The following is a 14,338-nucleotide window of genomic DNA, read 5'->3' as shown; positions in this document are numbered from 1 at the left end:
TTAAACTTTGCCTAGGGCCCCACTTTGCCTAAAACCGGCCCTGCCTACAAGTGTACAAAGATATTATACAGTCACCATGTGACAAGTGGGCCTGTGTAACTTCAAATGCCAGGGCTGAATTTTAGTCCCAGTCCGGCCCTGTTATCTGGTCATATTCTACATGAAATATCAGGCTACCCTACAACCAGTAACACCTATTCATGGAGAGCAGCATTAGGAGATTGCACACAATATATAAACTGACATATTAAAAAAAAAATCAAGGGGATCACGTGTGACAATTTTCTCTACTCCCAAAACCAAAAATCAATAAGTAGCAGCAATCACAATGTACTTGGGTTATTAAAAACAAAGATGACTAATTCCAGAATTTCGAAATGCATATTTGTGCTAATCGATACCTGGTAAGTGTCTGGAGACATAGCTGTAGCGCCGTCCCACACCGCGCTGATTTGGGCCTTCACAGTTTTTCCCGCAGCAGTTAGGACTTTTGTTTTTGGTGAACTGACATATACAGAAACCACTGAAATACGCTCTTGTTCAAATGGGTTATGAACGACAAGAGACCTGTAAAAAGCAAATAAGAAAAACCATAATTAACAAGAAAGTACAAAAAGCCTGAAAATAACAATTAATACTTTGATACCTTACAATGTCTGAAATGTCCCAAGTCCTCAGTAGATGTAAAGTACTGGACTCATTATTTGCAGCAGAGGAAACTTTTAGACCCCTTAGGTGTTTGGGCGGGGTGTGGCTGCAAACTCTGTATTGTATTTTGAGGTATTAAAGAGGACTTTCACTGAGTTTTTCATGCTGAACTGCACACAATATAACAGTGGCCGCAGAGCGGAATAAAACGTCTTTTCTCGCTATGCAACCACTATTACATTATGTTTCCAGTTCAATGGGAAAAACTTGGTGAGAGGTCCTGTTTAAGGGGAAGGTGCCGCAATTTTGTTTTTGTATTAAAAATGATTGTTTATATAAACTATTTTTAATACAAAATTATTTTTCTTAAACTTTAATATCTTTTTTATTATTATTTTTGCAGCCACTGGGTGCCGCCATTTTGCTTTGCGGGAGTGTAAGAGTCCCAGCACGACACTTACACTCTGCAAATACGGCAGCCCTGGGCATAGGACTCAGCAGTCAGCGTCCGACCTCATACCTATCATTGAGCTGCTCCCTGCTCTGATGTGGCCACGCCCCCTGGGCTGTCTCCACATCACAGCGGAGGCAGGAGGTCGGCGCCATCTTTCTTCAGCCCACAGTGTGTGAGCTCCTCACTGTGACTTGAGAGCTGCGCTGTTATAGGAGGCACAGCTCCAGCTGCCTCTCCTTTCACACTGTCAGCAGTCGGCTGTCCCCTGTCCTCTGCTGCCTGGTGTGTGGCTGTGATCTCTAGAATCGCTAGAGAGGGTGAAGTGCTGCAGTCTGATGTCCTCTATCAGGAGCAGCAGAGAGGTAACAGAGGGGGAGAATCTCTGTGCTGCTCCGACCCTGCCTCTCACTGTAGCTCCTCACAGGACATCAGACCGTGTATCTATCACTATACTGTGCTGAGCCATGTATCTAATCCTCTCCTGTGTGATACTGTCTGCTGGCCCGTGTATCTAATCCTCTCCTGTGTGATACTGTCTGCTAGCCCGTGTATCTAATCCTCTCCTGTATGATACTGTCTGCTGTGCCATGTACCTAATCCTCTCCTGTGTGATACTATGCTGAGCCATGCATCTAATCCTATACTGTGTGATACTGTCTGGTGAGCCATGCATCTAATCCTATACTGTGTGATACTGTCTGCTGAGCCTTGTATCTAATCCTATACTGTGTGATACTGTCTGCTGAGCCGTGTATCTAATCCTATCCTGTGTGATACTATGCCGAGCCGTGTATCTAATCCTATACTGTGTGATACTGTATGCTGACCTGTGTATCTAATCCTATACTGTGCTGACCTGTGTATCTAATCCTCCTGTGGAATACTGACTGCTGAGCTGTGTATCTAATCCTCTCCTGTGATACTGTCTGGTGAACCGTGTATCTAATCCTCTCCTATGCACTCCTCTCCCCCCTGCATATCTTTCCCCATTGCACACACAACTCAATGCGTGCGATAACAGGAGCTGCAGGGGTCATGCTGTATTATGGCATTATGTGAGATCTAGATGACGGTATTATGTGATCTGTATGGTGGTATTATGCTTGATCAGTATTGTGAGAATTATATGGTGGTATTGTGTGTGATCTATATGGCGGTATTATGTGAGAACACTGGCAGCATTATGTGTGATCTATATGGCGGTATTATGTGAGAACACTATGGCAGTATTATGTGTGATCTATATGGCGGTATGTGATAACACTGGCGATATTATGTGTGATCTATATGGTGGTATTATGTGAGAACTGTATGACAGTATTGTGTGATCTATTTGATAGTATTGTGTGTGATCTATATGGCGGTATTATGTGTGATCTATATGGCGGTATTACGTGAGAACACTATGGCAGTATTATCTTCAGAAAGCGGACCCATTCTATGGTGGTTCTGGCTGAGCACCTGCACGCGGGTCTGGGGTAATAGAGGGGGCAGCATGACCTCCAGTTAGGTGCAGTCAGGGGAGGGCTGGTGAGGCAGCTGAAGAGAGGGGTCTCATTTTTATCGTTACTATATGGCTACATTTCCTTCCCAGCATCACCCCGTACTTCGCCTGTCGCCTCGCTTTCACACAACGCCAGGACAGGATGGAGAAGACAGGATCTAAGGAGGGGAATGGGGTCTGCATGCAAAGTCTGGATCAGAACAGGCCATCAATCCGCAGAAATGTTTCCTAGATTTCTGTGGAATAGACAAGCAGACAGTCTATCCATGTGTATAAAAGACAACGCTCTATGTACAATCCCTGGCTGCTCCGCGCACCAAACAGGGTGCCCCCATAGACCAGCACACTGCTCTCCTGAAATACTCTGTGCTGCTGTCACCCTGCTCCCTCCACCATATATCTCCCTCTGTGACCCCCATAGACCAGCACACTGCTCTCCTGAAATACTCTGTGCTGCTGTCACCCTGCTCCCTCCACCATATATCTCCCAAAATCCTTGCTGCCTGCCATCCTTGGTGACTGTCTACTTGTCAGAATAAGGCTGCTTTCACACTAGCGTCGGTATGGGCCCGTCGCAGTGCGTTGGGCCGACGTATGCTGTGAAAGAAATGCCCGACGTGGGCAGTAGAAGCAGTCTTACGAGGCTTCCGCTGCCCCATTGTAAGGTTCGGGGAGGAGGGGGCGGAGTTTCGGCTGCGCATGCACGGTCGAAAATGGCGGACTCGACGCACAAAAAAATGTTACATGTAATTTTTTTTGTGCCGGCTGTCCGCCAAAACACGACGCAACCGTCGCACGACGGTTGCGACGTGTGGTAATATGTCGCAATGCATCGGTAATGTTAGTCTATGGGAAAAAACCGCATCCTGCAGACAACTTTGCAGGATGTGTTTTTTCTCCTGAACGACGCATTGCAACGTATTGCAAACAACGCTAGTGTGAAAGTAGCCTAAGGCTGCCGTCACACTAGCAGTATTTGGTCAGTATTTTACCTCAGTATTTGTAAGCCAAAACCAGGAGTGGGTGATAAATGCAGAAGTGATGCATATGTTTCTATTATACTTTTCCTCTAATTGTTCCACTCCTGGTTTTGGCTTACATATACTGATGTAAAATACTGACCAAATACTGATAGTGTGACGGCAGCCTTACTCTGCAGTCACCAACAAAATGGCTGCTCACTGGGTTCCTGAATATCATCCTCTCTTATCCCTTAGCAAACACCCAGAAGGGGAGGAGAGGAGACATCACACACGTCAGCAGACTCCGCCCATAATTACTGCAGTGCTGTAATGTGAGCTATTTGTACACTAGGTTTTTCTGAAATTTCAGCAGCTGCTCCCCCTAGTGTTTAAAAGTGGAAATTCCAAAACTTTTCAAATTATTTTTCAGATTTTACTAAATTATAAACAAATGATAATATTTTTTAAGAAAATGTAAACATTAATTCTTTACATTTTTACAATTGCTGTAAAAAATTTTTTTGGGATGGCACCTTCCCTTTAAATGTTCTGATATTGGCTAGGAGCACAACCAGCTTTGTTTCTTTAATGTCGGAGGTGCTGGAGCAGAAACTGCACAAAAAATCTCCAAATCCTCTTTGAAATGTCCAACCTCCACAATAAACATTGGGGGCGATTCATCAAGGCAGTTCTCTCGCTGGTCTTGATGAAAGGGTGTCTTTGAGAGGATGCTCTTGATTCAATAAGAAGCACATGCCTTGTAATGAATCGGCGAGGCGCGTAGTGACGTGTGCCACCATGTGCGCCTCGCTACAATCCTTACAGTAGCTTCTGCTGGAATAAAATTGGTGACGTAGCGAACGCCGACGCTAGTCATACACCGGGAATGGCGGGAACGCCATGAAAACATTAGAAATCACATTTATTTGTACAACCTTGCGACTTTTCAAAGCTTTTTTTTTTTTTTTTTTATAGAAATGTATTGCATTAAAAAATTGATGCTTTTTCTCTTTTGCGGAATTCATCGTGCGTGATAATGATTTGGCACAACAGTACATGTTAGTATGGATGCACAGATACCAAACGTGACTTTTTAAGCTAGACTTCTTTTTGCCTCCCACATATAACCATTTTTTATTGGGGGGGGGAGGTGGTGAAGGGGGGGATTATTATAAAAAAATTCGAAAGATTTATTTTAGACATTGTCAAATTTTGCAATACTTAATAGTCCCTCAATGTGACTTGAACATGTGAGCTTTTGATTGCATTAGTAATACTTCAACAGCGCTGTGTACTACACTGTCCTGTCAGTGCTCAATTGACAGGTAGCCAATCAGGCTCTGCCACTGACTGGCACTGATTAACCTTGGGTTATGGCAGACCGGAAGGCCTTTAATTGCCATATCAACCCAACGGTGCCACATGATTCCACCGAGTGTGCTGGTGGGCTAATAGAGGGACCACTCACACGCAGCACATGAGGGGTTAAACTGCAAGTGCAAATCCTAGTAGTTAAAAGGGCATCCTCATTTCCAAGATCCTATCCAGATATATAGTAGATATAATAATATTAGCAAATTCCTCCAATTACAAATGTAGTATAGTTTTTCTGATTCACCGTGTCTCTTTCCTCATGTACAGGACTTTATGTATCCATGGTTATGACCACTGATATAGTGACAGTTCGCTAGTTGCTAGTGGTCATAACCATGGATACCTAAGGTCCTGCAATGTCTGTATATGAGGAAAGAGACATAGTGAATCAGAAGAACTATACTACATTTCTAATTAGAGGTATTTGCTAATATTTTTACACCTACTACATACTGGGAAAGGATCTTGGAGATGGGAATACCCCTTTATAGCAAAAGTGCGGCTATGTATATCAGCAGGCTCCAGCAGCTGATTGCTATACCGTGTGATCAGCACAACATATATATCAGTCAAGGAGGATGAAGTAACAAGTGCTGATATATACCAGGGCTGTGGGGTCGGAGTTGTGGAGTCTCTGTCCATTTTGGTGGAGTCAGAGTCAGGATAAAATAGACCGACTCAAGACTCCTAAAATATGTAATAAATTACCGTATATACTCGAGTATAAGCAGACCCGAGTATAAGCCGACCCCCCTAATTTTGCCACAAAAAACTGGGAAAACTTATTGACTCGAGTATAAGCCTAGGGTGGAAAATGCAGCAGCTACCGGTGAATTTCAAAAATAAAAATAGATGCTCCATACCGTTCATTATTGCCCCATAGATGCTCCATATAAAGCTGTGCCATATATAATGCTCCATACCATTGATTATTGCCCCATATATTATCCATATATAGCTGTGCCATATAGAATGCTCTGCACCGTTCATTATGGCCCCATAGATGCTCCATATAAAGCTGTGCCCCATATACAATGCTCTGCACCGTTCATTATGGCCCTATAAATGCTCCATATAAAGCTGTGCCACATATACAATGCTCTGCACCGTTCATTATGGCCCCATAGATGCTCCTTATAAAGCTGTGCCATATATGCTCTGCACCGTTCAGTTTGGCCCCATAGATGCTCATTATAAAGCTGTTTCCTATATGCTCTGCAGCGTTCAGTTTGGCCCCATAGATGCTCATTATAAAGCTGTGCCCTATATGCTCTGCAGCGTTCAGTTTGGCCCCATAGATGCTCCACATAAATCTGTGCCATATATAACGCTGGTGCTGCTGCTGCTGCAATAAAAAAAAAAACACATACTCACCTCTCTTGCTTGCAGCTCCCCAGTGTCCGGTCCCGGCGTCTCTCCGCACTGACTGATCAGGCAGAGGGCGGCGCGCACACTATATGCGTCATCGCGCCCTCTGACCTGCACAGTCAGTGCGGAGAGAAGCCGGGAAGATGGAGCGGCGCCCGGCGTGTGGAACGTGGACAGGTAAATATGCGATACTTACCTGCTCCCGGCGTCCCGCTCCTTCCCCCGGACAGCTGGTCTCCGGGTGCCGCAGCCTCTTCCTCTATCAGCGGTCACCGGCACCGCTGATTAGAGAAATGACTATGCGGCTCCACCCCTATGGGAGTGGAGTCCATATTCATAAGTTTAATGAGCGGTCCCACGTGACCGCTGTACAGGGGAAGAGCTGCGGCACCCGAAGACAGTGTGACGGGCAGGGGGAGCGTCAGGATCGCCGGGACTAGGTAAGTATGCCTCAGCGCCCTCTCCCCCGCACCCGCCGACCCTGCCACAGACCGTGACTCGAGTATAAGCCGAGAGGGGCACTTTCAGCCCAAAAATTTGGGCTGAAAATCTCAGCTTATACTCGAGTATATACGGTAGGTTTAGTAGTACAATGCATGAAGTGCTTGAAATGTTGGAACTGTTCCTGATCTAAGGATCTCTGCTTTTAGTTGAGATGAATCTGTGCTGCACTTTATGCACATGCTCAGTAGAGACCAGGGCTGTGGAGTATGAGTCAGGGAACGTGCGGAGTCAGAGTTAGTAGTTTGGCTTACCGACTCCGCAGCCCTAGTATAAAAGTCACACAGCATTAAGTGGTTAATATCTCAAAAAAGTGACATTACTGGAAGGATTCTTACAATCTTGTCTGCTGGTAGGCAGATAAATATCAGAATCTCATATTCAAAAGCTACAAAGTGCAAAACAGGTGAACTAATGTAGCTTATGTCTATATTCACACAGCCAAATTACATCACATTAGCTGTCCAGCTGTACTTCCTAAATGATTATTTGCAGAGTCATAGGCAAGGTTAGAATTTTCTTTTTTATGTGCACAAATAATGCTCCATCCTGCTAATTTACTCACCTCGGCTGCACAGACACCTTGATGACTGTTTTTAGGGGCAATGAGTCCTGTGCTTTCTGCACATCTTCCTGTAAAATAATATAATTTTATTTAATACGCTATATTTATTTAAGCAAGAAAAATCAAAATATATAAAAAAAAAATTACACATGAAGTCACCGAGTTGGAATTTCTATTGTTTACTTTCTGAGCCAAAAAAAAAAAACTGTCTTGGTGAGGTGAAGATCACACAGCAGGTTACAGTTACAGAACTGATATTACACAAGTCGTTCACATCGGGACAGATTCCACCCTTTGGAAGTAAACAATGAAAGATGCCATTCTGTCAGCAAGCACCACTCGTGAGCAATGTACACACAATAAGCTATAGTGGATATAAAAACTCCACGCACCACTGATAAAATACCAGAAGAAGAATCATTGCAGAACTTTTTCCACCTTTAAAGTAATCTATTATCTACAATTGAATTGAAAAACAAAAAATAATTTCTAGTGGGAAAATGTGGTTGCCTAAGTATACACACCCTTATGCTGGAGTCACACTACCATACAACACGGCCAAGTGCTATGCGATAAAACAAAGGCCCACTGTTAATCTATGGGGCAGCTCAGATCTGCGGCTATTTTATGCAGAATCGGCATCAGAGAACAATGGCAGCATGCTGCGATTGGCAGCGAGACTCGGTTCACTTGCCCCCATATAAGTCTGTGGATGTGAGCGGCCACGCACAGTACTTGGTATCACCTGAGTGCGGTGCGATATACGCCGGCAGCAGAGGAGATGGGGAAATCCGCCTCCTCCGCAACTGTGCTCCGATCCTCTCTATGTCAGAGATTCAGAGCACAGTAGCACAACACTCGGTTTCTGCTCGCAGCAGAGCAGGAGCCGAGGGCTATTAGCATATCGCATCCGATGCTCTCGCATGAGAGAATCATCAGATGCCATATGCTAATGGGACCCCAGCCTTAAACTAATACTTTTCTGTCATAAATTCAAGGGTACTTCAATATAGTCTTTTTTTGGTAGGAAGAGTCAGCATTGCACATCTAGAATTGGCAATCTTTCCCCACACTTCCTTGTTCCAAATCTGTCAGATTACGAGGACATCTACTGTGTACAGCGCCCTCTTCTGGTCAACCCACTTATTTTCAATTGAATTCAGGTCTGGGCTTTGGCTGGGCCATTCCAAAAGTTTGATCTTCTGCTTTCTTTCTTTCATTCTTTTGATGATTTAAAGGTATGCTTAGGGTTGTTGTTGTTGTGCTGAAAAGTGAAATTCCCCTTTATTCAGCTTTTCAGAAATAAAAATTCTGGGGGATATTTTCTCATATCTGTGCAATACTATTTCCAAGTTATTCTTCCAAGAAACTTATGAATATATTTTAACCTTAGTTCTACACGACAGACACAGACACGGTGTTTCGGGCTGTTGGCAGTTGGCATGGCAGTTCTCATGCTTCGCACTGACGAGGGCCAACAGCCCGAAACACCGTGTCTGCGAATTGAGATACTGATTTGGCTTTTATCCTAAGTCATATTGCACGACTCGTTAAAGGGTTGATTGTGACTTGTAGGATCGCTACTTCCAATAGGTGGCGCTATAGAGTTAAGTCCTCTTTTTTTCAGCAGAAGCAATTTGCATATTTTAATTCCCAGAGAAGCATTGCACGGCGAATAAGCCTCCTTACCTTGACAAGCCAGCTGGTATGTCACTCTCCATAAGGAGAAACGTTACCCCTTAGACCCCAATATAATATAATATAATATAGATATATATATATCTCTATAATTGTCTAAGGGTTTAATTGTCAGCGACGGGCATTGTCCTCCACTGCTGTCAAGTGCCGCCATTGTGTTGTCTGAGGGTCTAGTTGTCTGTCGGTCTCGGAAATCCCGCCTTGCTAATTGGTCGAGGCCAGCCGGCCTCGACCAATCAGCGACGGGCAGTCTGCCGCGAATTCTGGAATCATCATTGTCCTCCACTGCTGTCAAGTGCTGCCATTGTGTAGGGTGTGTGCCTGCGTCTCCCTGTATGGGCAGCATCTCCCTGTGTTTCTATCTTAGAATGGGTCGTAAACGAAAATACGCCAATGAGGATGACAGAAAAGCAGCAGCAGCAAGAAAACGACAACATCGGGAACAGGAGACACCACAACAAACTGCCGCCAGACAAGCCTCGGATGTGGAATCTCACAGACGTCGCCAACAGGAGACACCACAACAAACTGCTGCTAGACAAGCCCAGGATGCGGAATCTCACAGACACCGTCGCCAACCGGAGACACCACAACAAACTGTTGTACGACAGGAACAACATGATCGCCAAATTCATAAAAAACTAATGCTCTACCAACTAAGGCACGACCAGGACAATATTCAACAACTTGCACATTACGTAACAGACAATGAAAGTACAATTCATGAACACTACTGTGGGAATATGAATGGTGACCCGTGACCTCGGCGTCATCACAGGCCCTGCGCGAGAAGGACCTGCCATGACGTCACAGTCATGTGACCTTTACGTCATGGTAGGTCCTTCTCGCGCAGGCGCAAAGAAGCTGCGTTACCATGGGACAGGCAGGGACAACGTCAGGAGCGCCAGGAACAGGTGAGTATTTCATATTCACCTGTCCGCGTTCCATCCGCCGGGCGCTGCTCCGTCTTCCCGTCCTCTTGCAGTGACTGTGCAGGTCAGAGGGCGCGATGACGTATTAGTGTGCGCGCCGCCCTCTGCCTGAACAGTCAGTGCGGAGAGACGGGACACTGAGGAGCAGCGACGAGAGGCGAGTATGTGATTTTTTTTTATTGCAGCAGCATTACATGTGGCACAATGCTGTATGCAGCATCTATGGGGCCATAAAGAACTGCATGGAGCATTATGTGGGGCATCTATGGGGCCATAACTGCATGGAGCATTATGTGGGACATCTATGGGGCCATAACTGCATGGAGCATTATGTGGGACATCTATGGGGCCATAACTGCATGGAGCATTATATGGGACATCTATGGGGCCATAACTGCATGGAGCATTATACTACGTGACTGGGCAATATACTACGTGACTGGGCAATATACTACGTGACTGGGCAATATACTACGTGACTGGGCAATATACTACGTGACTGGGCAATATACTACGTGACTGGGCAATATACTACGTGACTGGGCAATATACTACGTGACTGGGCAATATACTACGTGACTGGGCAATATACTACGTGACTGGGCAATATACTACGTGACTGGGCAATATACTACGTGACTGGGCAATATACTACGTGACTGGGCAATATACTACGTGACTGGGCAATATACTACGTGGACATGCATATTCTAAAATACCCGATGCGTTAGAATCGGGCCACCATCTAGTATATATATATAATTGTCTAAGGTCCACACTTCTGTCTGTTTCTCTGTCAGGAAATCCCGCCTGGGCAAGACCAATCAGCGACAGCCACAGTCCGGCCGCGAATTGGCCACCCCCTACTCCAATCCAGTCAGTGCCCCATCCATACTCCCATCCAGTCAGCGACGACATAGCATTTCAGAAGTCCGTTAAACGGACTGCATTACACCGCGGCATAACGCAGTCCGTTAACGGTGCCATTAACCCTGTAAGTGTGACCAACGTTTTACTATGTAAAAACATATAATGTTAAAAATAATAATAAAAAAATCATGATATTCTCACCTTCCTTCGTCCTCGCCAGCCTTTCCCGCTCCTCGCGACGCTCCGGTCCCAAGAATGCATTGCGGCAACGACCCGTGATGACATCATTACGGGTTATTGCCGCAAGGTATTACTGGGAACGGAGAATCGCGAGCAGCATCGCTAAAGGCCTGGGCTGGATCCGGGGGCCGCCAGAAGGTGAGTATTTAACAAATTTTTATTTTAATTCTATTCTTTTTTTTTTTTTTTTTTTTAACAGGGATATGGTGCCCACATTGCTATATACTATGTGGGCTGTGTTATATACTACCTCGCTGTGCTATATACTACGTGGGCTGTACTCAATACTACGTGGCTGTGTTATATACTACGTGGGCTGAGTTATATACTGCGTTGCCTGTGCTATATACTGCGTGGCCTGTGCTATATACTACGTAGCTGTGCAATATACTACGTGGGCTGTGCTATATACTACGTAGCTGTGTTATATACTGTGTGGTCTGTGCTCTATACTACGTGGGCTGTGTAATATACTGCATGGGCTGTGCAATATACTGCATGGGCTGTGCATTATACTACGTGGGCTGTGCATTATACTACGTGGGCTGTGCATTATACTATGTGGCCGGCCGCAAACAATCAGCGACAGGCGCAGTCCTGCCGCGGGATTTGAACCACGCTTTGCTAATTGGTCGCACCCGGCCGGCCGAATCCTGTGTATTCATTGCATTATTCTGAAATCTTCATAAATAAACTACATATATATTCTAGAATACCCGATGCGTTAGAATCGGGCCACCATTTTATATATATATATATATATATATATATATATATATATATATATATATGTGTGTGTGTGTGTGTGTGTGTGTGTGTGTGTGTGTGTGTGTGTGTGTGTGTGTGTGTGTATATATATATATATATATATATATATATATATATATATACACACACACACACATACTGTATATCTTTATATTAACTTTGTATGATATAAATGCATGAACAATGAATAAGCAGAGTCAGTGTGACAACCCACCATACTGAAGAATGGAGCTGATGGATTATAGATGAATGCGCCTTTATCTTTGAGAATCAAAAGATGTGCAGCATCTACGATCACCTTCTTCAGGTTCATCAAAGAATGGTAAAGTCTATTGAGAAAAAGAAAAAATAGTAAATTACAGTATTTAACCCACATAACCCCTCCTTATGTACAGAATAACATTATTTCAGGCGCTGGTATATACAGTACTCAGAACTGAAATTGCAACACCAAGTAGAAAAAGTTGTGGCATTACAAAAATTACAGGATGGAGAGACATGTTAATGATATGAACTGTTAATGATATGAACTGTTAATGATATGAACTGTTAATGATATGAAAAGCTATACGCAGACATACCTGCACTTAAACACCATAGTAGACAAAAATCAATAATCACACTGATAGCATGAGGAATGTCCTGCCACGCTGAATGCACTTGGTCACACGAATCATCAAGATCCGCTGCGGTCAGCTCCTTTTGCGATGTTGCTTGTGCTACTGTGAGCAGTCTGAATGGCCTAAATGTGCAACTATGGCCTGCAGCATCTCCAGACTGATCACTCACAGCCTACATCTAAGATGTCAGTCGGCATTTGCAAACGGAACTGCCAGTAGTGGATCTTGATTAGTAGCGCGCCCAAGTGCATACAGCGTGGCACAACATTCCCCGAACAACGATTAATATCCATAATAATAGAATGCCATCAAGATGTTATGAAAATTTGGAAAACATGAAAAAAAAAATTCTAATTAATATGTCTAATGATCTTCTCATTTCACAACTTTTCCTTCTTTTAGTTGCAATTTCAATGTTGCTTTCAAAATTTTCGCATCCCTGTTAAGGCAACCACCAAGCTCTGACTAGTCACAGCTCAAGTTTTGCCTACAATGTGGTCAGACAAGATGATAAGATTTTACCTGGTGCCATAATCCACTGCAACCCAGTCTTTAGCTGTCCCAGTGATTGCATCATGATGCTGGAAAAGTCCTAAATTCCTCCTGGCTTCTGTCAGCAATTTGTAATGTTCTCCCGATGGGAACACCTTGAGTTTGCTGTTTCTTTGAACATGCACTTGTGCCAATGAATAGAGTATCTCAGCAGACCTAAAAATGGAAATGAAAAATGATAAATGGATTATACAAAAATTACTAGCAGTAAAAGGTAAAACCAGTTTCAGAAATCCGATCTATATAAAAATATCAAATTGATTAGGTAAATTAAAAATTAGACATCAGCATGATAGGCAGACGCGTTTCAGACACGCAGGTCTTTAATCGGGGCTGTGACTACCATGCTGTTGTGTTATTTTTAATTTGCCTAATAAATTTGATACTATTATATACATTGGGTTTCTTAAGCTGGATTTACCTTTTTCGGCTATCGATTGATCTTCCTGCTGCACTGCTGGATTTTCTTTGCTCCGGACTCCGCTATGGGTGAGCTAATATAATCACCTTTCTTATCTTTATACAAAAATTAAATTATGCCAGACTAATCCAAAGTTACTTATTTAAAGAAAATATATTATATATATAATATATATGTTGCTCTCGGAAAGAAAATGCTATCCACACCTTTACTCAAGCAATCGGCTGTTCCTTGACTAAAATTACGATTTTAGTGCATATGAATTTAAAGCTTAAGTGCTTTGGGAGTCTCAAAGCACTTCCCAAGCCTCCACCTCTGTGGCTCTAGTCCCTGCACAGCACAAGAAAATGGGGCTAATCTGAAAATAGTGCCAGTGAGGCAGAGGCTTGGGAAGTGCTTTGACACACCCAAAGCACTTAAGCCTCACATGCATACAAATTAAGCCAGCAATTATTCAGTAAGTAAATGTTTAGAAAGCAGTATCTTTTAAAGGGCAACATACTGTAAGCAGATAAACCATTTAAGACAGTGGATCATCATCAGAAAGTAAAAATAAATAAATAAAAAAAGTCTGTTTTAGTACATTTATTTTTCTTTGTCTGAACTGTGTGTCATGCAGAGTGTGCCGAGTATCTATTCATGTTATGTGGAATGCCGAAATGCGCGTTGGGGTGGGCAGCACTCAGCCGGGGGTCTTCTGATTCTTTTATTGCAGTACGTACAGCTTACATTAATATTTGACTACACTGTTCATCCACAATAATAATGTATAAAGAAAACGTCTGCATTTTGTACACTGTTACATGTCATAACCGTATACATTTGCATGTACATATAGCATATACAATTCTGTATAAGTTT

The 14,338-nt window shown here is 43.6% G+C and overlaps 1 protein-coding gene across 1 annotated transcript in view; it reads right to left on the bottom strand.

Moving 5' to 3' along the window:
* The window catches only part of MAN2A1 (mannosidase alpha class 2A member 1), a 169,062-nt gene that overhangs the window by 41,844 nt on the left and 112,880 nt on the right, over positions 1 to 14,338 (bottom strand). Inside the window, exons 10-13 of the mRNA XM_077290144.1 lie at positions 13,027 to 13,212; positions 12,099 to 12,213; positions 7,377 to 7,444; positions 402 to 567 (exon numbers count right to left, since the gene is read on the bottom strand). Coding sequence (XP_077146259.1) covers positions 402 to 567; positions 7,377 to 7,444; positions 12,099 to 12,213; positions 13,027 to 13,212 — 535 coding nt within the window. The remainder of the gene's footprint in view (positions 1 to 401; positions 568 to 7,376; positions 7,445 to 12,098; positions 12,214 to 13,026; positions 13,213 to 14,338) is intronic.

This window comes from Ranitomeya variabilis, chromosome 1, assembly GCF_051348905.1.
Source record: "Ranitomeya variabilis isolate aRanVar5 chromosome 1, aRanVar5.hap1, whole genome shotgun sequence".
NCBI classification, from domain to species: Eukaryota; Metazoa; Chordata; class Amphibia; order Anura; family Dendrobatidae; genus Ranitomeya; species Ranitomeya variabilis.
This window is presented reverse-complemented; position numbering and strand designations above follow the sequence as displayed.